The following is a 26,032-nucleotide window of genomic DNA, read 5'->3' as shown; positions in this document are numbered from 1 at the left end:
ACTATTTTTGAAAGAGGATGTGAACAGAATACAGAAAGCATGCTTGGATAGGATTTTTTTGGTGGAAACAAATGTTGAAATAAGACGAAAGATCTATCAAATGAAGTTGTGGGGTGGACTGCAGTACCAAATGTTACACTGAAAACAAACCCTGTCCTTTCCTCTTTGCTGCTTTTTCCCAATATGTAATTGTGTGTTGTCCTTTCCTTTTGTGTTATCCCACTATGTGTTTGTGTACCCTTGTGTATTTGTGTTTTTCCTGTCCTTATGTGTTTAGCTGATGACAGCTATGTTGTAGAATTTTTCTAATACTCTGTTATTTACCTTGTAAAGATGTTTAGACATTATTTATTCTGTTTTAATGCTCATGTGTGAAGTTGACGTTTCAAAAGTGATTCTGATCTTTTATTTTTGTACTCATGTCATCATTCCTGTAACACTGATGTATATGTTTATTTCTATTCTTTTGTAAAGGCTGTACTACAAATGTTATCTGTATTGTTATGTTTTTAATTATGTATTTTGTACCTTTGTCATTGTATTCTTATGTTATAAAATTGTAATTGACAGCAGTTCATCAAATTAAGTAACTTGTAAGTTCCATCTCACTGCACACATTTCTGTTGGTCATAGTATATGGACAATATGTGAGAAGTAGGGACTGATAGTGTTTGCACGTGTGTTAATAATTCAGCAAGGGACTGGATAACAGCATTGCTGGTTCTAAAGACAATTCCTAAAACTTTGTGCGTGCACAAGTGATGGTTTATGGACTTGCTATCTTCTCTGCAAGATTCTTCGATGGTGATTGTGCACCTGCACAGTCGCAGCAGATGGCTGCTGGCCATCTCAACAAGGACTACAGTGGGTCTACACCTTTGCTGCCTCACCAATACTCTCTACCAGGACTACAGTAGGTCTACTCTGTGATGACCTATCTACCAATCTTCTTCAAAACGTCGAATGACTCTGCTGTGGGTTTGCTCTGTTGTGGCCCATTACCTGTCTGCATGTCAAGAGTCAGCACTGTCTTTCCGTTGGAAGGACCACACTACTTCTTCAAGACTGCATGGAAATCCACTACTTCCGTGTGCATTGTCTTTTATTGCTCAGACTTTGATAAAAGAAACGGCAGTTTTACTATGATGAACGATCAGGACTGTCTTTATGGACTGTAAAAAAATTTTAGCTGTTGACCAACATTGTATCAATAAGTGTGTGCATTAGATATCTTTGTTAGTGTAATTATGAAAAATTTTATCAAATCATTATTGGCCACTGGCCAAAAACATTTGTAAAATTTTTTGTGGGGAGCATGGGGGCTATGTAAGTAGGCTGTTTATGTTTTCTTTATGTAAGTTTGATGTTTATGTTTTCTTATTGGCAACGTTACGTAGCGCTCTCTGTATGAAAATCACTGGCTGTGCTGTGTGCAGTATGTGGCTAGTTTGCATTGTTGCCTGCCATTGTTGTCATGAACTGCTATAGCTGGATGTGAACAGCAGATAGCGCTGGGCAGTTGGAGGTGAGCCGCCAGCAGTGGTGGACGTGGGGAGAGAGATGGCGGAGTTTTGATAATCTGTAAGACTGAATGTCAATTATGAATATTAAGGTAAATACATTGTTTGTTCTCTATTAATATCTTTCATTTGATAACTATCCCTATCAGTAGTTAGTACCTTCAGTAGTTTGAATCTTTTATTTAGCTGGCAGTAGTGGCGCTCGCTGTTTTGCAGTAGCTTGAGTAGCGAAGATTTTTGTGAGGTAAGTGATTTGTAAAAGGTATAGGTTAAAGTTAGTCAGGGCCATTGTTTTGTAGGGGTTATTGAAAGTCAGATTGCGTTGCGCTAAATAATATTGTGTGTCAGGTTAAGCACAGGCTTGTATAATTGTTCTAAGTGGACGTTTCACATGTAAAATTGTTCAAAGGGGACGTTTCATGTTCAGCGTGCATTTCGAACGAAGTATGGTGTTAAACCTCCTGATAGGTGGTGTATTAAACGTTGGTATAAACAGTTTACAGAGAATGGGTGTTTGTGCAAAGGGAAAAGTTCTGGACGGCCGAGAACGAGTGATGAAAATGTAGCACGCATCCAGCAAGCATTTGTTCGCAGCCCAGGAAAATCGACTCGCAGAGCTAGCAGAGAGCTGCAAATTCCACAATCAACTGTATGGAGAGTCCTACGAAAATGGTTAGTTATGAAACCTGAACGTCAACTACCCGAGGCGATGGATCGGACGCCAGGCAGCCCGCGACAGAGCACTTAATCACTGGCCTCCAAGAAGCCCTGATCTTACCCCCTGCGATTTTTTCTTATGGGGGTACGTTAAGGATATGGTGTTTCGGCCACCTCTCCCAGCCACCATTGATGATTTGAAACGAGAAATAACAGCAGCGATCCAAACTGTTACGCCTGATATGCTACAGAGAGTGTGGGACGAGTTGGAGTATCGGGTTCATATTGCTCGAATGTCTGGAGGGGGCCATATTGAACATCTCTGAACTTGTTTTTGAGTGAAAAAAAAACCTTTTTAAATACTCTTTGTAATGATGTGTAACAGAAGGTTATATTATGTTTCTTTCATTAAATACACATTTTTAAAGTTGTGGTATTCTTTTTGAATCACCCTGTATAATGTGTGAGTACGACGAACTATATCGAGAAACTGAACATCCATTACGTACTTGCATGTTTATCTGCGAAAATGGTCCTTGTCGGTACACCAGCATAGAGTTAGAATAGAATCGCTGGAACAATGCAAACGCCCGCATCTCGTGGTCGTGCGGTAGCGTTCTCGCTTCCCACGCCCGGGTTCCCGGGTTCGATTCCCGGCGGGGTCAGGGATTTTCTCTGCCTCGTGATGGCTGGGTGTTGTGTGCTGTCCTTAGGTTAGTTAGGTTTAAGTAGTTCTAAGTTCTAGGGGACTTATGACCACAGCAGTTGAGTCCCATAGTGCTCAGAGCCATTTGAACCATTTTTTTTTGAACAATGCAAACCATTCAGATTAATCGAACATCTAAATACGCATAATGCTGGTAACACCAGGATGTGTTCTTTCTCCTCATCCCTGTGGCAGTAATTGAATTAAGAGTCATCCTGGAATAACATTTAAATCAATTGACGACCATTGAGCTAGCGTCACGAATTTTCAAACGCCCACTGCCATGTACGAAGGCGAGTGACACCACGAGTGTTGACGTCGACCGAGGGGTGTCGTCGTGGTCGTATTGAATGACACTGAGCGGTCACACACTACCGTTGTGACCTTCCCTAACACGCCATCTGCGCAGGTAGGGTCTCAATTAGTGCGCACTCTAAGGCTGTACTACTTGTTCCTACTTGTAAAGCCATAGTAGGCCCACGATCTGTAATGTAACACTTTAAGGGAAGCGAAAAGAATGGAAGTGAACTCACCCATGGCGTCCTGCCGCATCCCAGAGACAGCAGCCGCGGTCATGTTGGTGGCTCCGTGCGTCATACTGAAGGGCTGCGTCATGCCCGGGTACGAGCTGGCCGTCATCTGCGGACACAAGTACTGCGGGCTACTCATGGCTCGTCCACACTGGCTGCCAGGCGCCGGGGTCCAAACAGAGGGATCAAGGCAGCTGGGTGTGAAAGGTGCACAAGGGTGATCACATCCCTGCGAGCTGCTCACAACGCACCCACACAATCACCCACACACCAAGATGCAGACAACAAAACAGGCTAGTTGCAGTCAGGCTGGGTGCCTATGAAGGTGACCACATGATGTCAAAACTACTGTGCAGTCGTATGCACTGTGGGCTATTTGTGACTATATCCCACAGTCTGCCACACTCCAGTCACAAGCAACAAAATGGGTCATCTAGCTGTGATGATACAGGAAGGTTTTGAATGCATTACGGGAACAGCAGTGATCAATGTCTTGTAAATAATCACTATTAAAAACAGTCTTGACCACGATTTATTTAACAAGGTGACCGGTTTCGACCACTACTGTGGTCATCTTCAGACCATTGAGTAGGAACCTCTTTCTCCAACAGAAAGAGGTTCCTACTCAATGGTCTGAAGATGACCACAGTAGTGGTCGAAACCGGTCACCTTGTTAAATAAATCGTGGTCAAGACTGTTTTTAATAGTGATTATATACAGGAAGGTGGTCGCCACACACTTTTCGAAGAATTCAAGGTTCATCTACACAGCCAGCGACACACCAAGATGGGGATCACAAATTAAGTGACAGTGCAGGTAGTTTATGAAAATGTGCTTATGCTGACAACTTTTATGGATTAGTTGAGGTTCACCCTCACAGCTGGCCACACTCTGTAGTTTAAATAACAAAACGGGGTAACTGGGTGTGGGGTTAAAAGGAAGCGATAAGATGGTGTCATAAGGGCTGCACGCTACTAGTGGCTCAACTAAAAAACCACCAGCTGTGGATATCTACTGTAGAGTGAGTCAGAAGTATGGAGTATGAAGGAGTATGAAGGGAGAGAACCCCATTGTGTCTTAGATAGCTGGTGATAAATACCATGAGAATCTCATAGACCATCCACAAATTCTGCTGCAACATTTTACTGGAACAGGAAACCAATTCACATTCTGAAGGAAGATTCTTGGTTGAAGAGACTCCAAAAAGTCAATCTCTGTTGGTCCATTATGGACAGAGGACATTGGTTGGTTAAGTAATTGTCAACGTCAATGGAATTCATCAACAGCCATGTAACTTAAGACGTTATATTATTTTACTTGATGGCATAGTGAAATGATGAAACTGGTAGCCTTCGGAATAAAAGAAAATAACATTTTCAGTTACATGGCTGTTGGTGAATTTCATTGTCATTGACAATTTCTTAAAAGACAGGTAGGAAAAGAAGTCCAAACCACTGCCACAGTCCACTATTGAGGAGAGTGTTGGATGTTGTCCGCAGTATCTTTCGGTAAACAGTGAGCGATTAAATAAACACATGTACAGTACTAGTTTGAAGTACTGAAACATATGGAGGAAAACCTATCTGGTGTGCTAAGAACTACAGAACATAAAACCATACTGGGGAGTACAGGAAATAAAGTGATATCCACAGGTGATTAAATTAATGCCTCGGCCAGCGTGCCAGCGTCAGTGCTTCGCATGAAAAATTCAAGAAATTTGTCAGTGATCACATACTACTTGAGAACTATTACGCAATGCAGGGATAATGGTTTGTTGAGCTGTGTTCCGAAAAATTCTGAGCACATTGGTACACAGAAGCGAATGTGGTCGTCCAACAGGTCCCTGTACGTCTTTGTACTGACGCAGTACTATGACAGTAGTAATAGCTGCAATGTAGGCACACTGAGGTTCACCTGTGGTACCTATTTTTGATGTTGATGTCGTTGGTGTTTGGGTAGGTCTGGCAGGTGAGTGACAGCGTGGGGGTATGTATTGTATCTCATGGGTGAACAATGTCATGATTCAAAGTATAATGGCTTTAGAGGACGACTGTGACGTGGTTATGAAACAGTGCATACTGTGGTTCACTTCTGAGTACCTGTTAACAGTGTTGATGGTTGATCGTGGATGATCCATTCACGAAACAGCGTATAATGCCGATATGCAAGTACGGCTGTGTGGTTATGGTCAGTAGATGATAGGGTTCACGTGGGGGTTCCTGTTCATGGTTTGATGGTGTTAGGATGTGGGAAGAGCTGGCAGTTGTGTGATGGGTGGGTGCAGATTTTGACGATGTTGGGGTGCAGCTGGCGCTAGTAGGCATCTGACATAAGTGGGTAGATAATGTGGATCAAGGATGGACCATGTTGTGACTTAGAATATAACGCTGGTACCTAAGGTTCACTACATGGTAATGGCATAGTGCATTCTCATGTTTACTAGGGAATACGTTTTAATGCAGTTTCTTTTGCAGGAACTGGAAATGGCCTGAAACAGATGAAAGGTGGGAAGGCGGTAGGAGTAGATGAGGTGATAGCAGATATGATTGGGCAGCTGGGATCCAAGGAATACCATGGTTACATCGGTTGCTGGAGGTGATATGGAAAGAGAACGAAGTGCCAGATAATTGGAAAAGGGGAATTATAATACAATTGTTTAAGAAAGAAAGTAAAACGAAGTGCACTGAATACTAAGGAAGCACACTGCTATCACATTGCCTTAAGATAACGGAAAATAGCATATAAAAGGTACTGAGGAAAATCCTAGAACATCAATTTTAGGAAGAACAGTGTGGATTCAGAAGTAACAGGGCAAATGCAGTCCTCATTTTTCCAGTCGTCAGTTATGGAAAAAGGAAAGAACCTGATAGTAGTATTTCTGGATTTGGAAAAAGCGTAAGTGCGACAGAATACCAAAGGGTAAAAAATAATGTTCCTGACTCATTAACTAAAAAAGTCAGATACTCTTGAAGGTTGTGAAAGCAATGTACAAGTAGGAAATGGAAGGTCAAAAAGGTTTCTTAGAAAGAGAGGTGTTCAGCAAAGGGGTTCACTTTCCCCATTACTCGTCATTAAATTTGTAGACACAATCACGAAGGAAATCAAGGAATTAGAAAATGAAGATCTCAGTGCTTCTGCTTATTGCTGATGCCATCGCCACTTGGGGAGAGACAGAAATGGAGGTTCAGAGGAGACTGGATTACTGGTACAAAATTTAAAAGAATTCAAGCTGACTGTCACTAAGAGCAAGACAGTGGCAATGAAGATGAGTAGGACACCCACACCTTGTAACATCATACCGGAAGGGGAGAAGGACGAATGTGTAAAAAGGTTCAGTTATCTGGGTAGTGTTGTATCAAGTGATGGAAGTGCCAAACCAGAGTAGCAAAAGTGCGAAACCTAATCTCGGGAGTTCCCCTAAGAGGTGAACAGACCAGTATGAAACCAATCTCCTCCCAGTCATGACTTATAGTCTGGAGTCCTGTGTAATAAATAAGAGAGAAGGGAGTCACATACAAGTATGTGAAATGAAGTACCTTTGGTCAGCTCTGCAAAAACCAGGAGTGACATAGTAGAATATGTAAGGAGAGACCTGCAGGTGGTTTCGACGATGGAGGAACCAATAAGTGCTTCGAGATCGAAGTGGTTGGGTATTGTGGAGCGAATGCACCCGATCCGAACTCCATGTCAGTACTTGGATATGGAGGTACCAGAAGTAGAGCGATTGGGTGGCCAAGGAAGGGATGGTGAGACCACGTTAATGAGGATTTCAAGGGGAGTAACGTGGGATGCTGTGGAGGGAGACAAGCTATACCAGGACAGAAACCAATGGAGGGATATCGTTCACACAGTTCTTACCCAGATCTCTGGAAGGGAAATCGTAATGATGATGATGATGATGATGAAGATACCTCTTCATGATCTGATGATGGTGGGGGGCAGGTAGGGATGGTAGATGTATGACAGAAGTGTAGAGTAGATGTTGTGGATCATCGGTCAACCATGCCATGACAGAGTATAATATTGGTAAACATTTTTTGGAATACAGTGATCAATAGATTATTATATTTTAACTAAAGTTCAGTCTTGATCACAACACTTATGTCTCAATAACGTAGGTGACCGGTTTCGGTTATATTTATATAACCATCTTCACACCTGTGAATTAATTTTAGAAAATACTAGAAACCAATAACATGAAAAGTGTCTAATGACGACAAATTTTAACAAGATAAAATAAAACTTATTATACCCATGTCTTCCTTGGAGGATGGTAGGCGGAGCTCTCCTCAGCTGCTACGAAGTCAACTGATGGTTATGAGTGCTGAGCATGAACTTAAATATGCACAGGCTCCGCCTACTTCCTCTTACACGACTTCGCAACTGCCAATCAGCGTTCATAATATGACGCTATCGTCAAAGTATAAAAATACGAAATACACTAATAACATGAAATTGATTCATTTAAAATGTCTGATTAAGAGATAGTTAGTATGTGTAGAACTTATTTGTATTTTAGATAAAAACGGTAAACTACGGTGTGTAATAGCTGTGCCCTCTGTGGGCAACATTAATACTATTACACTGTCAGTTAAATCAAAGATGTAAAAGTCCTTGGAATTATGGTATATATCGATTATACCGTGTCGCCTACATCACAATTGCATCTTTGATGGATGTTGCAGAATCGTCTTACTTTAACTGTAGTTTGCATAGCAACATTCTTTATAACAGTAGGATAGCAGCCAGGAGTATGTTCCGCATTATGTTTGTCTGAATAACTGATGAGACCGCTGATTAAATATTTAGAACTCATCGATCTAATAGTTTTATAATAATCAATTTTAATTTAATAAATATTTTATATGTTATATAGCATATTTTTCATACTTAGCTTTTGCCATGGGTATAACTAATCTTATATTTTAAAACAAAAGAGTAGGTGCATCTTCATTATAAAATTTCGTCAAAAAGGTCGTAAAAATATTTTTCGCGAAAATCTAATTGTTCATTGAGCAGCATTGATGATTTGGTTTTCAAATGAGCATATATCTCGATTTCTTCTAAGATATTCATAAGTAAACCTTTATTTGCATAATGAAGAACTTGTAGATTCTGCTCTACTGTCCCTTCAGCATGATTATTGAATGTTATGTGATGGCAGATCACCCGTGGTCTAGGGATAGCGTGTTTGATTCATAATCAAAAACGTCTTCGGTCCCGGGTTCGATCCCCGCCACTGCCTAAATTTTGATAAATAATCAGCATTGGCGGTCGAAGACTTCCGGCATAAGAAGTCAGCCTCATTCTGCCAACGGCCTTGTCAAAGAGGGCGGAGGAGCGGATAGAGGTTCAGGGCACTCTCTTGTCCTAGGGGTGGGAAATTGCCCCTAAAGGCGGAAGAATCAGCAATGATCAACGACATGAGGATGCAGAAGGCAATGGAAACCACTGCATTAAAGACACGTAACGTGTATCCACAGGACATGTGGCCTGTATTTGAAGAAGTGTCATGATGATCTTTCCATTGGCAAGATTCCGGAATAGTCCCCCATTCGGATCTCCGGGAGGGGACTGCCAAGGGGGAGGTTACCATGAGAAAAAGATTGAATAATCAACGAAAGGATAACGTTCTACGAGTCGGGGCGTGGAATGTCAGAAGCTTGAACGTGGTAGGGAAACTAGAAAATCTGAAAAGGGAAATGCAAAGGCTCAATCTAGATATAGTAGGGGTCAGTGAAGTGAAGTGGAAGGAAGACAAGGATTTCTGGTCAGATGTGTATCGGGTAATATCAACAGCAGCAGAAAATGGTATAACAGGTGTAGGATTCGTTATGAATAGGAAGGTAGGGCAGAGGGTGTGTTACTGTGAACAGTTCAGTGACCGGGTTGTTCTAATCAGAATCGACAGCAGACCAACACCGACAACGATAGTTCAGGTATACATGCCGACGTCGCAAGCTGAAGATGAACAGATAGAGAAAGTGTATGAGGATATTGAAAGGGTAATGCAGTACGTAAAAGGGGACGAAAATCTAATAGTCATGGGCGACTGGAATGCAGTTGTAGGGGAAGGAGTAGAAGAAAAGGTTACAGGAGAATATGGGCTTGGGACAAGGAATGAAAGAGGAGAAAGACTAATTGAGTTCTGTAACAAGTTTCAGCTAGTAATAGCGAATACCCTGTTCAAGAATCACAAGAGGAGGAGGTATACTTGGAAAAGGCCGGGAGATATGGGAAGATTTCAATTAGATTACATCATGGTCAGACAGAGATTCCGAAATCAGATACTGGATTGTAAGGCGTACCCAGGAGCAGATATAGACTCAGATCACAATATAGTAGTGATGAAGAGTAGGCTGAAGTTCAAGACATTAGTCAGGAAGAATCAATCCGCAAAGAAGAGGGATACGGAAGTAGTAAGGAATGACGAGATACGTTTGAAGTTCTCTAACGCTATAGATAAAGCAATAAGGAATAGCGCAGTAGGCAGTACAGTTGAAGAGGAATGGACATCTCTAAAAAGGGCCATCACAGAAGTTGGGAAGGAAAACATAGGTACAAAGAAGGTAGCTGCGAAGAAACCATGGATAACAGAAGAAATACTTCAGTTGATGGATGAAAGGAGGAAGTACAAACATGTTCCGGGAAAATCAGGAATACAGAAATACAAGTCGCTGAGGAATGAAATAAATAGGAAGTGCAGGGAAGCTAAGACGAAATGGCTGCAGGAAAAATGTGAAGACATCGAGAAAGATATGATTGTCGGAAGGACAGACTCAGCATACAGGAAAGTCAAAACAACCTTTGGTGACATTAAAAACAACGGTGATAACATTAAGAGTGCAACGGGAATTCCACTGTTAAATGCAGAGGAGAGAGCAGATAGGTGGAAAGAATACATTGAAATTCTCTATGAGGGTGAAGATTTGTCTGATGTGATAGAAGAAGAAACAGGAGTCGATTTAGAAGAGATAGGGGATCCAGTATTAGAATCGGAATTTAAAAGAGCTTTGGAGGACTTACGGTCAAATAAGGCAGAAGGGATAGATAACATTCCATCAGAATTTCTAAAATCATTGGGGGAAGTGGCAACAAAACGACTATTCACGTTGGTGTGTAGAATATATGAGTCTGGCGATATACCATCTGACTTTCGGAAAAGCATCATCCACACAATTCCGAAGACGGCAAGAGCTGACAAGTGCGAGAATTATCGCACAATCAGCTTAACAGGTCATGCATCGAAGCTGCTTACAAGAATAATATACAGAAGAATGGAAAAGAAAATAGAGAATGCGCTAGGTGACGATCAGTTTGGCTTTAGAAAAAGTAAAGGGACGAGAGAGGCAATTCTGACGTTACGGCTAATAATGGAAGCAAGGCTAAAGAAAAATCAAGACACTTTCATAGGATTTGTCGACCTGGAAAAAGCGTTCGACAATATAAAATGGTGCAAGCTGTTCGAGATTCTGAAAAAAGTAGGGGTAAGCTATAGGGAGACACGGGTCATATACAATATGTACAACAACCAAGAGGGAATAATAAGAGTGGACGATCAAGAACGAAGTGCTCGTATTAAGAAGGGTGCAAGACAAGGCTGTAGGCTTTCGCCCCTACTCTTCAATCTGTACATCGAGGAAGCAATGATGGAAATAAAAGAATGGTTCAGGAGTGGAATTAAAATACAAGGTGAAAGGATATCAATGATACGATTCGCTGATGACATTGCTATCCTGAGTGAAAGTGAAGAAGAATTAAATGATCTGCTGAACGGAATGAACAGTCTAATGAGTACGCAGTATGGTTTGAGAGTAAATCGGAGAAAGACGAAGGTAATGAGAAGTAGTAGAAATGAGAACAGCGAGAAACTTAACATCAGGATTGATGGTCACGAAGTCAATGAAGTTAAGGAATTCTGCTACCTAGGCAGTAAAATAACCAATGACGGACGGAGCAAGGAGGACATCAAAAGCAGACTCGCTATGGCAAAAAAGGCATTTCTGGCCAACAGAAGTCTACTAATATCGAATACCGGCCTTAATTTGAGGAAGAAATTTCTGAGGATGTACGTCTGGAGTACAGCATTGTATGGTAGTGAAACATGGACTGTGGGAAAACCGGAATAGAAGAGAATCGAAGCATTTGAGATGTGGTGTTATAGACGAATGTTGAAAATTAGGTGGACTGATAAGGTAAGGAATGAGGAGGTTGTACGCAGAATCGGAGAGGAAAGGAATTTGTGGAAAACACTGATAAGGAGAAGGGACAGGATGATAGGACATGTGCTAAGACATGAGGGAATGACTTCCATGGTACTAGAGGGAGCTGTAGAGGGCAAAAACTGTAGAGGAAGACAGAGATTGGAATACGTCAAGCAAATAATTGAGGACGTAGGTTGCAAGTGCTACTCTGAGATGAAGAGGTTAGCACAGGAAAGGAATTCGTGGCGGGCCGCATCAAACCAGTCAGTAGACTAATGACCAAAAAAAAAAGTGATGGCCGATGTTCTTTGTACCTTACTGCAAAATTTCGACCTGTTTGGCCGATATATATTTTCTCACAGTCTCAGATCCAATGTAGAGACCTGTTAAAATTTGTCGTCATCATTAGATACTTTTCACGTTATTTTAAGATTGGTTTCTAGTATTTTCTAAAATTAATTCACAGATCTGAAGATGGTTATATAAATATAACCGAAACCGGTCACCTATGGTTTTGAGACGTAAGTGTTGTGATCAAGACTGAACTATAGTTAAAATATAACAGAGTATAATGCTTGTTCGCAAGGACTATGATGTGCTTATGACACAGTGCATGCTGTGTTTCTCTCGTTCGTAGTTTAGATAGCGTTTGTATGCAGGCAGGACTGGTAGGTGTGTGACATAAGGGGAGGTGGGGGGTAGATGATACCCATCACGGATGGACCTCGTGGTGATTCAAAAGTGTAAAGCTGGTAGCTAAGGAATGCATCGTCGTGGTGACGCAGTGCTGCTGAGGCTCACCTGGGGGTACCTGTTCATGGTGTTGATGGTGTTGGGGTGTGGGTAGGGCTGGTAGCCGCGCGACGCCGTGGGGTAGATGTTGCGCATCATGGCGCCGTTGCAGGCCGGCAGCACCGACGGCGCCAACGCCTTCTGCAGCTGCTTCTCTTGCTTGCGGTACTTGGCGCGCCGGTTCTGGAACCACACCTGCCGACACACGACAACAACACGTCCGCTCAGCAGCCGTCCAGGAGCCACACTCAGCAACACGTGCAGTCCTAACAGGTAAAGTAATACTTTTGTGCGATGATAGAAATATTTTAAATGAAACTTCCTGGCAGATTAAAACTGTGTGCTCGACGGAGACTCGAACTCGGGACCTTTGCCTTTCGCGGGCAATACCTCTACCATCTGAGCTACCCAAGCACGACTCACACCCGGTCCTCACAGCTTTACTTCTGCCAGTATCTCGTCTCCTACCTTCCAAACTTTACAGAAGCTCTCCTGCGAAGCTTACAGAACTAGCACTCCTGAGAGAAAGGATACTGCGGAGACATGGCTTAGCCACAGCCATATCAGCGCACACTCCGCTGCAGAGTGAAAATCTGATTCTGGAAACATCTCCCAGGCTGTGGCTAAGCCATGTCTCCGCAGTATCCTTTCTTTCAGGAGTGCTAGTTCTGCAAGGTTCGCAGGAGAGCTTCTGCAACGTTTGGAAGGTAGGAGACGAGATACTGGCAGAAGTAGAGCTGTGAGGACGGGGCGTGAGTCGTGCTTGGGTAGCTCAGTTGGCTCGCCGGCACGGTAGCTCAGCGTGTTCGGTCAGAGGGTTAGCTGTCCTCTGTAATAAAAAAACTGAGTTAATCGATCAACCAACGAACTTAAAAGGGTGTCTTGCGACGTCCGTCCCGAGCAGATACAATGAACAAAAGAGAACAAAACGAGATTCAGAGGGGGAAAAAAGTTGGTAGAGCACTTGCCCGCGAAAGGCAAAGGTCCCGAGTTCGAGTCTCGGTCGGGCACACAGTTTTAATCTGCCAGGAAGTTTCATATCAGCACACACTCCGCTGCAGAGTGAAAATCTCATTCTGGATATTTTAAATATTGATAATCTTCTAAAAAAACTTTTGGGCAGCCGTTTTAGCCGTTAGAAGTTCTTTATTAAGTGATCGTACACAACTGGTTTCGTGGTGATTTAATCGAATCTTTAACAGTATGTCTCTAACTAATTTAACATTGGTTCTTTAAAAATACACGCTTTTCCAACGTTCGGATGGCGTTCTAATTGCCAGTACCGCCTAAATTGCATGGATACATCAAAAAATTCCAATGGGTAGCAGGCACGGGCAGCATACAAGACCACTGCGAGTCATGGGTATGGGCCAGTGAAGAAAAGTCAGGTTCGAATCCTGCCTCGGGCATGGATGTGTGTGATGTCCTTAGGTTAGTTAGGTTTAAGTAGTTCTAAGTCTAGGGGACTGATGACCTCAGATGTTAAGTCCCATAGTGCTTAGAGCCATTTGAACCATTTGAAGAAAAGTCAACAATTATATGAATGTGTGGTGTGTGTTCTTTCGGACATGACACCACACATATTCCGCAGCTGTGATATACGAGGGCGGTTCAATAAGTAATGCAACACATTTTTTTTCTCGGCCAATTTTGGTTGAAAAAACCGGAAATTTCTTGTGGAATATTTTCAAACATTCCCGCTTCGTCTCGTATAGTTTCATTGACTTCCGACAGGTGGCAGCGCTGTACAGAGCTGTTAAAATGGCGTCTGTAACGGATGTGCGTTGCAAACAACGGGCAGTGATCGAGTTTCTTTTGGCGGAAAACCAGGGCATCTCAGATATTCATGGGCGCTTGCAGAATGTCTACGGTGATCTGGCAGTGGACAAAAGCACGGTGAGTCGTTGGGCAAAGCGTGTGTCATCATCGCCGCAAGGTCAAGACTGTCTGATCTCCCGCATGCGGGCCGGCCGTGCACAGCTGTGACTCTTGCAATGGCGGAGCGTGCGAACACACTCGTCCGAGATCGACGGATCACCATCAAACAACTCAGTGCTCAACTTGACATCTCTGTTGGAGGCACTACGCGGATGATAAAGAAGTTATTGATGCAGTACGACGTTGGCTCCGACATCGATCAGTGGAATGGTACCGTGCAGGCATACAGGCCCTCATTTCAAGGTGGCGTAAGGCCGTAGCATTGAATGGAGATTACGTTGAAAAATAGTGTTGTGTAGCTAAAAGATTGGGGAATAACCTGGTGTATTTCAATGCTGAATAAAACAACCCCTGTTTCAGAAAAAAAATGTGTTGCATTACTTATTGAACTGCCCTCGTATTATATGTGAACTGAAGGCAGAGGAGGCGGGGAGAGGGGAGTGGGGGGTGGAGGAAGGATAGAAAGGAAAGGGGTTACTGATGTCAGCTGCACTGGGAACTGGCGCGGCGAGTGAAAATGGGAAACGGACCGGGATTCGAACCCAGAATCTCCTGCTTACTAGGCAGATGCGTTAACCACGGTGCCTTATGGCACACAGTGTTACCGCAACTGCGCGGACTGTCTCGGCAAGCCTCACAGCCGACCCACATTACCACCGAGTGCCAACTATCCACAGTCCCTGCCCATTATTTCCACTATCGCTACTCTGAGATTCCCCCACGACGTCGGATGTACTTGTGGATCCGCCCTGAAGAATGTCCCGATGCAGCTAACATCAACAATCCCTTTCCTTTCTCCCCCTCCCCCTACCCCACGTCTGCCTTCAGCTTACTTGTTACACTCAACAAATGCCGGCAAAGGCCACGTGGTAGCTACGTCCGAAGTAGGCAGGTTTGAGGTTCGCAATGCTTATGTACACTACCTGCTTCTGTAACTCATAAAAATATTGGATGTTTCATCTAGCAACCATCCAATTTATGCGGTTCTGGCATTTGGAGCGCCATCTGAATGCTGAGAGACCGTGTATCTTTCACGAACCAATGTTAAATTAGCTATAATTATGTATATGCTTGAGGATGCTATTAGATAATTGGGAAACTGGTTGTGTGTGATCCCGTAATAACTACTAACAGCTAAACAGCCACCAAAAGTTTTTTAGTAGACTTTAAAAGTTTTCTAAAAGAAATTAAAATATTTCTATCGTGTATCGAACCTGTGGATGCCCAAATAAGGAGCAGGAAGATATCCTCGAGTGTCAACAAACAGTGAAGAGGTCTGAATCTGACTGGGGTCGTGAAAAGCAGTAAGTGCCGCAAGGCTCTGTTCTGTGTCCATCACTTTTCCTGATACGCATCAGTGATCTGCTGCTAAACTTGATGGACGATATAAGATTGTTCTTTTCGCTGATGAGACAGGCGTTATTGTAAAAGACACGCAAAGTGTTACAGATTATCGAGAATGAATTTACACGCCGCAGCGGAGTCTAGGCTGATTTCCAGCTACTTGATGGATCAGTACTGCGTGCAGGAGCAGGTTTGAGTTCCGGCTCACCACGCAGTTTTAATCTGCTGGGGAGTTTCTGTGTAAAAAATGTGGCTTTCAGAGACCAGATTAATTTTTAACTACAACAGAACGCAATGTAGTCAGGTTCTAACGCAGAACTTTTATAAAAAACGAAGTTTTGCATTCCAAGCTGCTCAAGGTGAGTACTTTAAACTCTTAAAATTGAGGGTAGACGGAACGTTTTCTGGGTAGTACCGCGTTCAAGAACTTGTGCAGAAACTGAATGCTGCTGTCTTTACTGAGAGAATGATCTCCATCGTCTCTGACTCTGAATTCGAAGGCTTGTCTACTTAACCTACGTTCACTCTGTTATCTCGTATGGTGTTATAATTTGGGAAAACTCTGTCAATTATAGAAGAATATTCTTGGCCTAGAGGTGGGAGGTTAGAGCCGGTCACTGTGGCCGAGCGGTTCTAGGCGCTTCAGTCCGGAACCGCGCTGCTGCTACGGTCGCAGGTTCGAATCCTGCCTCGGGCATGGATGTGTGTGATGTCCTCAAGTTAGTTAGGTTTAAGTAGTTCTAAGTCTAGCGGACTGATGATCTCAGATGTTGAGTCCCATAATGCTTAGAGCCATTTGAACCATTTTGGAGGTTAGACTGAATTAAGACGTCAGTTACGATCTTCAGCAGCCTGTTCTTTAGGTGTCTGCGAATGCTAACTGCGCCATTCCTATGCATATATTCCGTCATGGGATATGTTGTTGATAACACTGGCTCATTGAAAAGAAACTGCAAAATACATTTAGCGAACACTAATTGGAAGAACGATATGCGTTCGGACAACACTTACTTAAGGCAGTGTAGAGAAAGTTGTACGCTGTTTTGAAGGTGTTATTTTTAAAATGCTTCCAGCAGAACCGAAAAAATTGGGTAATAAACGCCAAGTATTCAATACAAGTTTGTAGTTAGCCTAGTGGCACACTGCTTCACTCTAGGGCTGTTGGTAAAATATCGATTCATCGGCATATTTCCTAAAATATCGATATATGTCGGTGACATTTTCCCCAAATATATCGATATCGAAACGGCAATACCGCGTGCCGATATTTTTATTTGACATTATATTTTTTTTCTCAATTTTCTGTAAATATATGAAATTGTAGCAGATTACAATTTTACTTTCAGTGTGTGAGAGCGTCTTGCTACTTTTTGAGTTCCCATCATGTCGAGTCTTTCTCTTTGACTGCGTAAAGAAAGTGTAGACGGCACAGGTGAGTAGTCCGATTGGACTGGGGGAAGGCGGTGTGAACGGAGTAACAAAGTTTGCGTCGTGAAGAAATAGCACACTAGCTGCGTTGTAAAACTCACATCGGCATACTTCATAAACAGTTGCTGAAACTGAAGAACAAAAATCTTAACGAGAAGACGACCTTTGCGTTGGGTAGAGACGTGCGAGGGAAATGCTGACGCAATCGGCGCTCGACGATAGCAACAGAATTGGCAACGTTTAACTTCACCACGCAATTGTGACACTACAACTGCTACATCGCTGGTGCTTGCAGAAATGAAAAAAACAGGGAAGTAAACATGAAGTGTTCCAGACAAATCCTATATGTGACGAAACCGAATGACGAGCTCATCAGACACCTCTGGTCGTGCCACTCACACGCAGTTACCATTGTTAGCGAAGTGGTTATCGTCTCAATTCTTGCTCTAAGAGGGATAAGCAGGCTGCTAGCTTGTTGATGTACAGGGTATCTAAAAAGAACTGATAGTGCGTAACTTTAAACGCGCGAAATTGAAGTAAATGATTGGAATCGTTGCTTTTGCACAGGCCTGCTGCAGCATCCAAACTGCTGTCGAGATTGTACTACTGCAGTAACTGAAGATACATGTAATTTGCCAGCTGAAGATGGGCGCAAACCCGAAATGCATATTGGCATAAATAAAACGCATTAAAAAGTGCCTGGTTGCTGTATTTTTACAGGGAAATATCAGTATCCACGGCCACGCAGCTCAACAGTCCAAATATAATGGACAAATTGCTTTTCAGCTAGTTCTTCACTCCGATTTTCACCTCATCGTCGTCGGAAAAGTGTTTTCCGCGAAAGTTTGCCTTTAATTTACTGAACAGATGATAGTCTCTAGGTGCGAGATCGGGGCTGTGACAGGGGTGGCTTAAAACATTCCAACTAAACGAAGTCAACAACTCTTGTGTTGCATGAGCGGTGTGCGGACGCGCATTGTTATGAAGGAGTCGGACTCCCGTTGTCAGTATCCCGCGACGTTTGTTTTCTATGGCTCTGTAAAATTTCGTCGCGGTCTCAATGTATCTTGCAGCTTTTATTGCTTCACCTCTTTCCTAAAAATCAACGAACGAACCGCTTTACTGTTCCAAAACACTGCTTATTGAGTTCTGAATCTTTTGGCTAAAGGAGAATGAATATGACGCCGCTGCATTGATTGTCGTTTGATCTCTGGAGTATGGTGATAAGCCCAAGTTCCATCTCCTGTCAGTATAGAATCGAGAAATTGGACCACTTTAGTTAATATTATGTTCAACGGCCTTGCCGCAGTGGATACTCCGGTTCCCGCGAGATCACCGAAGTTAAGCGCTGTCGGGCGTGGCCGGCACTTTGATGGGCGACTATCCGGGCCGCCATGCACTGTTGCCATTTTCAGGGATGCACTCAGCCTCGTGATGCTAATTGAGGAGCTACTCGACCGAATAGTAGCGGCTCCGGTCAAGAAAACCATCATAACGACCAGGAGAGCGGTGTGCTGACCCAACGCCCCTCCTATCCGCATCCTCATTGAGGATGATACGGCGGTCGGATGGTCCCGATGGGCCACTCGTGGACTGAAGACGGAGTGCTTGGTTAATATTATGAATTAGGTTCTTCTCTTTTTTTTGCCACAATACTTTTTCATTGTTCAGATCGTGCCCTTCTCTCCTCATCCGAAATCACCCTTCCCGTACTTTCTTTGTTAATTTTTATTGGTAGTGTTATATGTCATGAAGTATCTTCAGCGCGTCTGTCTTGCTTTTCAAATCCTCCGTCGTAATCTGTAAATTCTGCATGTCACCCTTGATCTCTGCGATCCGTCTACTGACACTCCTACTATTCTCAATTATTCTCCTGATAATTCTGTTTTCTGTTGTCCTCATCAAATGTCCTAGGAGAGAGCTCAATTTCTTTTTCATTGTAGGTATAAACTGTTTCGTTTGAAACTATTCTCCAAACTCCGTCTTTTTGCTGCTTTTTATTTACACATGTTCTGATTATCCTTTTTATATTGAGGAATCTGTCTATTGTTACAGTGTTGGTTGTTTTAAATATAGTTTCTTAATTTTATCCATTGTTTTTCAGTGTTTTGTCCGCGACTGTTTTACTTTCGTAAAATCATTTTACGATATATAGTTTCGCTAGCGTGTGTTATTCGCGGCTGTGTGACTGTTTTGTAGTGTTTCAGTTTTGTGGCTATTGAGAGTCATTTTTTGGTATATGTGTTCTAGTAACGTGATGTGTTTTAATCAGTTGGTTTATTCTACTCTGCCATGATGTTTCCCATTCAGGTTGTGTGTTATTATTTCTCCGAAATATTTAAACTTTTCAACAAACATTTTGGCGTGTTCTCAAATTCTACACTCCTGGAAATGGAAAAAAGAACACATTGACACCGGTGTGTCAGACCCACCATACTTGCTCCGGACACTGCGAGAGGGCTGTACAAGCAATGATCACACGCACGGCACAGCGGACACACCAGGAACCGCGGTGTTGGCCGTCGAATGGCGCTAGCTGCGCAGCATTTGTGCACCGCCGCCGTCAGTGTCAGCCAGTTTGCCGTGGCATACGGAGCTCCATCGCAGTCTTTAACACTGGTAGCATGCCGCGACAGCGTGGACGTGAACCGTATGTGCAGTTGACGGACTTTGAGCGAGGGCGTATAGTGGGAATACAGGAGGCCGGGTGGACGTACCGCCGAATTGCTCAACACGTGGGGCGTGAGGTCTCCACAGTACATCGATGTTGTCGCCAGTGGTCGGCGGAAGGTGCACGTGCCCGTCGACCTGGGACCGGATCGCAGCGACGCACGGATGCACGCCAAGACCGTAGGATCCTACGCAGTGCCGTAGGGGACCGCACCGCCACTTCCCAGCAAATTAGGGACACTGTTGCTCCTGGGGTATCGGCGAGGACCATTCGCAACCGTCTCCATGAAGCTGGGCTACGGTCCCACACACCGTTAGGCCGTCTTCCGCTCACGCCCCAACATCGTGCAGCCCGCCTCCAGTGATGTCGCGACAGGTGTGAATGGAGGGACGAATGGAGACGTGTCGTCTTCAGCGATGAGAGTCGCTTCTGCCTTGGTGCCAATGATGGTCGTATGCGTGTTTGGCGCCGTGCAGGTGAGCGCCACAATCAGGACTGCATACGACCGAGGCACACAGGGCCAACACCCGACATCATGGTGTGGGGAGCGATCTCCTACACTGGCCGTACACCACTGGTGATCGTCGAGGGGACACTGAATAGTGCACGGTACATCCAAACCGTCATCGAACCCATCGTTCTACCATTCCTAGACCGGCAAGGGAACTTGCTGTTCCAACAGGACAATGCACGTCCGCATGTATCCCGTGCCACCCAACGTGCTCTAGAAGGTGTAAGTCAACTACCCTGGCCAGCAAGATCTCCGGATCTGTCCCCCATTGAGCATGATTGGGACTGGATGAAGCGTCGTCTCACGCGGTCTGCACGTCCAGCACGAACGCTGGTCCAACTGAGGCGCCAGGTGGAAATGGCATGGCAAGCCGTTCCACAGGACTACATCCAGCATCTCTACGATCGTCTCCATGGGAGAATAGCAGCCTGCATTGCTGCGAAAGGTGGATATACACTGTACTAGTGCCGACATTGTGCATGCTCTGTTGCCTGTGTCTATGTGCCTGTGGTTCTGTCAGTGTGATCATGTGATGTATCTGACCCCAGGAATGTGTCAATAAAGTTTCCCCTTCCTGGGACAATGAATTCACGGTGTTCTTATTTCAATTTCCAGGAGTGTAATTTTGTTTGCCAGTGGCGGTTCCGTTAGCATTATTTCTGATTAAATAAGACAAGAAACCCACGCTCTCCATCTGTTACTAACAGAGTTATTACACTTCGTTTGGTTTCTTGCTCCACTTAGTTTTGTATACGTATTGCGCTAAAAATAGTGCATAAGAGTGCAAACGTCGATGGTATCTGCTGTGTGTCTTGTTTGGAAACAAACTTGCTCTATTCACTAGCGGTAATTGTTGCTGAATACAGTGGTGCCTACATTACTCTTCGTCTTAAAGCTTGTGTTCAGTGCTGCTCGATTCTGTCTCAGGAGTGTTTCCCTCAGGGAACGGCCTTGCCGCAGTGGCTACAACGGTTCCCGTCAGATCACTGAAGCTAAGCGCTGTCGGGCGTGGCCGGCACTTGGATGGGTGACCACCCAGGCCACCATGCGCTGTTGCCGTATTTCGGGGTGCACTCAACCTCGTGATGCATTATAAGTCACACTTTTCGTCGATGGGTTACATTTCCTTAAGATCGTTACTACGAATCTCAGTCTGGCATCTTCTTTCCTTACTATTTGCTTTATGTGGCCAGTCCACTTAAGATGGCTCTGGATACTTACTCCTAGATATTTTCCGGCAGACACCCTTTCCAGCAATTCCTCATCGATAGTGTAGTTGTACAGTAGTGGCCTTCTTCTCCTACGTATGCGCAATATGTTACATTTACGAGGTGCATTCAAGTTCTAAGGCCTCCGATTTTTTTTCTTTGGACTGGAAAGAGATAGAAACATGCGCATTGTTTTAATATGAGGCCGCGTTCATTGTCAATACGTCCCAGAGATGGCAGCACCGTACGGCAGATGGAATTTAACCGCCAGCGCCGAGAATGAGAACCGTTTTAAATCCTTAAAATGGCGAGGTTTTCCTTACTTGAACAGCGTGCAATCATTCGTTTTCTGAATTTGCGTGGTGTGAAACCAATTGAAATTGATCGACAGTTGAAGGAGACATGTGGTGATGGAATTATGGATGTGTCGAAAGTGCGTTCGTGGGTGCGACAGTTTAATGAAGGCAGAACATCGTGTGACAACAAACCGAAACAACCTCGGGCTCGCACAAGCCGGTCTGATGACATGATCGAGAAAGTGGAGAGAATTGTTTTGGGGGATCGCCGAATGACTGTTGAACAGATCGCTTCCAGAGTTGGCATTTCTGTGGGTTCTGTGCACACAATCCTTCATGGCGACCCGAAAATGCGAAAAGTGTCATCCAGGAGGGTGCCACGAATGCTGACGGACGACCACATGGCTGCCCGTGTGGCATATTGCCGAGCAATGTTGACGCGCAACGACAGCACGAATGGGACTTTCTTTTCGTCGGTTATGACAATGGATGAGACGTGGATGCCACTTTTCAATCCAGAAACAAAGCGCCACTCAGCTCAATGGAAGCACACAGATTCACCGCCACCAAAAAAATTTCGGGTAACCTCCAGTGCTGAAAAAATGATGGTGTCCATGTTCTGGGACAGCGAAGGCATAATCCTTACCCATTGCGTTCCAAAGGCTACTACGGTAAGAGGTGCATCCTACGAAAATGTTTTGAAGAACAAATTCCTTCCTGCACTGCAACAAAAACGTCCGGGAAGGGCTGCGCGTGTGCTGTTTCACCAAGACAACGCACCCGCACATCGAGCTAACGTTACGCAACACTTTCTTCGTGATAACAACTTTGAAGTGATTCCTCATGCTCCCTACTCACCTGACCTGGCTCCTAGTGACTTTTGGCTTTTTCCAACAATGAAAGACACTCTCCGTGGCCGCACATTCACCAGCCGTGCTGCTATTGCCTCAGCGATTTTCCAGTGGTCAAAACAGACTCCTAAAGAAGCCTTCGCCGCTGCCATGGAATCATGGCGTCAGCGTTGTGAAAAATGTGTACTTCTGCAGGGCGATTACGTCGAGAAGTAACTCGAGTTTCATCGATTTCGGGTGAGCAGTTAATTAGAAAAAAAATCGGCAGCCTTAGAACTTGAATGCACCTCGTATTTAAGTTCAGGGTCAACTGCCAGAGCCTTCACAATTCATCAATCCTCTGCTCGCCATTCTGCAAATCGATATGTATTCTGGTGCTGCTACTTCCTTATTGACAATCGCATCGTCTGGAGACAGTTTTGAAGAGCATCCGATGCTTTGTACTAGAGCGCTGTTATTAATAAAGGCCCTATTACGCTTGCTTGGGGTACTCCAGAAATTACCTTCACGTCTGTAAATTTTCTTCCGTTAACAGCGACGTGTTGAGTTCTGACTGCAAGGAAGTCTTGACTCCAGTCGCAAACCTGGTCCGATACTCGATAAGTTTCGTAGTATTTTTTTACTAAACGTCAGTGCAGGTCTGCGTTAAAAGCTTTCCTGAAGTCAACGGTCACGGCATCAACCTGAGAGCCGTTGTCCACCGCACAATGGACCTCATGGGGGAATAGAGCGAATTGAGTATCGCAGGATCTCTATTTGCAGAGCCCATGTTGATTTTTGTAAAGGAGATTTTCCTTCTCCAAAACCGCCATAATTCTTGAGCATAAAACAGGTTCCCTAAATCTAAAAGAGATTGACGTCAACGATATAGGTCTGTATTTGTGTACATCTGTCCTGTGGAAATTCTTCAAAAAAGTAATGACCTACCCTATTTCCAGTCGCTAGGTGCATTTCGTTGCTCCAGATATCTACAAGAAGTTGCTGCTAGAAGGGAAGCAAGTTCTTTCACGTAATCTTTGTAGAATCTTATAAGTATCTCATCTGGCCCTATTGTCTTTCCACTACTAAGTGATTGGAGCTGCTCGTCTGTTTCGTGATCGATTATCTCAATATCTGCCGTTCATACGATAGTGGATGTTTATTGCACAGTCGTAACTGCACCACTGCCTAAGCCTATCAGTGTAGACTCGTCGCTTTGTGCCCATGCATCCACACTTCTACACCCTTACCAGCTGCCCAGTGGGAGATGAACATTAATAGATCTTTCTTGTCACACGTACTTGGAGGTACTAACCAACCTAGAAGCGATATCATCAGTTTTCTGACTGTTTTGATGTGTGCCGCCACGAATTCCTTTCCTGTGCCAATGTCTTCATCTCGGAGTAGCACTTGCAAACTACGTCCTGTTTTATTTGCTGAATGTATTCCAATATCTTTCTCTGCAATTTTTACCCTCTGTAGCTCCCTCTAGTACCACGGAAGTCATTCCCTGATGCCTTAACTGACGTCCTATCATACTGTCCCTTCTTCTTGTCAGTGCTTCGCATATACACTCCTGGAAATGGAAAAAAGAACACATTGACACCGGTGTGTCAGACCCACCATACTTGCTCCGGACACTGCGAGAGGGCTGTACAAGCAATGATCACACGCACGGCACAGCGGACACACCAGGAACCGCGGTGTTGGCCGTCGAATGGCGCTAGCTGCGCAGCATTTGTGCACCGCCGCCGTCAGTGTCAGCCAGTTTGCCGTGGCATACGGAGCTCCATCGCAGTCTTTAACACTGGTAGCATGCCGCGACAGCGTGGACGTGAACCGTATGTGCAGTTGACGGACTTTGAGCGAGGGCGTATAGTGGGCATGCGGGAGGCCGGGTGGACGTACCGCCGAATTGCTCAACACGTGGGGCGTGAGGTCTCCACAGTTCATCGATGTTGTCGCCAGTGGTCGGCGGAAGGTGCACGTGCCCGTCGACCTGGGACCGGACCGCAGCAACGCACGGATGCACGCCAAGACCGTAGGATCCTACGCAGTGCCGTAGGGGACCGCACCGCCACTTCCCAGCAAATTAGGGACACTGTTGCTCCTGGGGTATCGGCGAGGACCATTCGCAACCGTCTCCATGAAGCTGGGCTACGGTCCCGCACACCGTTAGGCCGTCTTCCGCTCACGCCCCAACATCGTGCAGCCCGCCTCCAGTGGTGTCGCGACAGGCGTGAATGGAGGGACGAATGGAGACGTGTCGTCTTCAGCGATGAGAGTCGCTTCTGCCTTGGTGCCAATGATGGTCGTATGCGTGTTTGGGGCCGTGCAGGTGAGCGCCACAATCAGGACTGAATACGACCGAGGCACACAGGGCCAACACCCGGCATCATAGTGTGGGGAGCGATCTCCTACACTGGCCGTACACCACTGGTGATCGTCGAGAGGACAGTGAATAGTGCACGGTACATCCAAACCGTCATCGAACCCATCGTTCTACCATTCCTAGACCGGCAAGGGAACTTGCTGTTCCAACAGGACAATGCACGTCCGCATGTATCCCGTGCCACCCAACTTGCTCTAGAAGGTGTAAGTCAACTACCCTGGCCAGCAAGATCTCCGGATCTGTCCCCCATTGAGCATGTTTGGGACTGGATGAAGCGTCGTCTCACGCGGTCTGCACGTCCAGCACGAACGCTGGTCCAACTGAGGCGCCAGGTGGAAATGGCATGGCAAGCCGTTCCACAGGACTACATCCAGCATCTCTACGATCGTCCCCATGGGAGAATAGCAGCCTGCATTGCTGCGAAAGGTGGATATACACTGTACTAGTGCCGACATTGTGCATGCTCTGTTGCCTGTGTCTATGTGCCTGTGGTTCTGTCAGTGTGATCATGTGATGTATCTGACCCCAGGAATGTGTCAATAAAGTTTCCCCTTCCTGGGACAATGAATTCACGGTGTTCTTATTTCAATTTCCAGGAGTGTATTTCTTTCCTCGGCGATTCTTCGTAGAACCTTCTCTCCTTACCTTATCAGTACACCTAATTTTCTTCTGCAGTACCACATCTCAAATGCTTGCAGTTACTTCTTTTCCAGTTTTCCCACAGTCCATGTTTCTCTGCCATGCAGTGCTGTGGATCAAACATACATTCTCAGCCACGCGGTGTAGCCGCCCCCGGTCTTAGGCGTCTTGTCACGGTCCACGCGGCTCCCACCGTCCGAGGTTCGAGTCCTCCCTCGGGCATGAACGTGTGTGTCGTCCTTAGCGTAAGTTAGTTTAAGTTAAATTAAATAGTATGTAAGCTTAGGGACCGATGACCTCAGCAGTTTGGTCCCATAAGACCTTAGCGAAAATCTCCAAATACATTCTCAGAAAATTCTTCTTCAA

The 26,032-nt window shown here is 44.8% G+C and overlaps 1 protein-coding gene across 1 annotated transcript in view; it reads right to left on the bottom strand.

Moving 5' to 3' along the window:
* The window catches only part of LOC126106241 (uncharacterized), a 245,450-nt gene that overhangs the window by 80,169 nt on the left and 139,249 nt on the right, over positions 1 to 26,032 (bottom strand). The window contains exons 2-3 of the mRNA XM_049912468.1: positions 12,419 to 12,604; positions 3,417 to 3,522 (exon numbers count right to left, since the gene is read on the bottom strand). Of these exons, the coding sequence (XP_049768425.1) occupies positions 3,417 to 3,522; positions 12,419 to 12,604 (292 nt within the window). The remainder of the gene's footprint in view (positions 1 to 3,416; positions 3,523 to 12,418; positions 12,605 to 26,032) is intronic.

This window comes from Schistocerca cancellata, chromosome 10 (assembly GCF_023864275.1).
Source record: "Schistocerca cancellata isolate TAMUIC-IGC-003103 chromosome 10, iqSchCanc2.1, whole genome shotgun sequence".
Lineage (NCBI taxonomy): Eukaryota > Metazoa > Arthropoda > Insecta > Orthoptera > Acrididae > Schistocerca > Schistocerca cancellata.
This window is presented reverse-complemented; position numbering and strand designations above follow the sequence as displayed.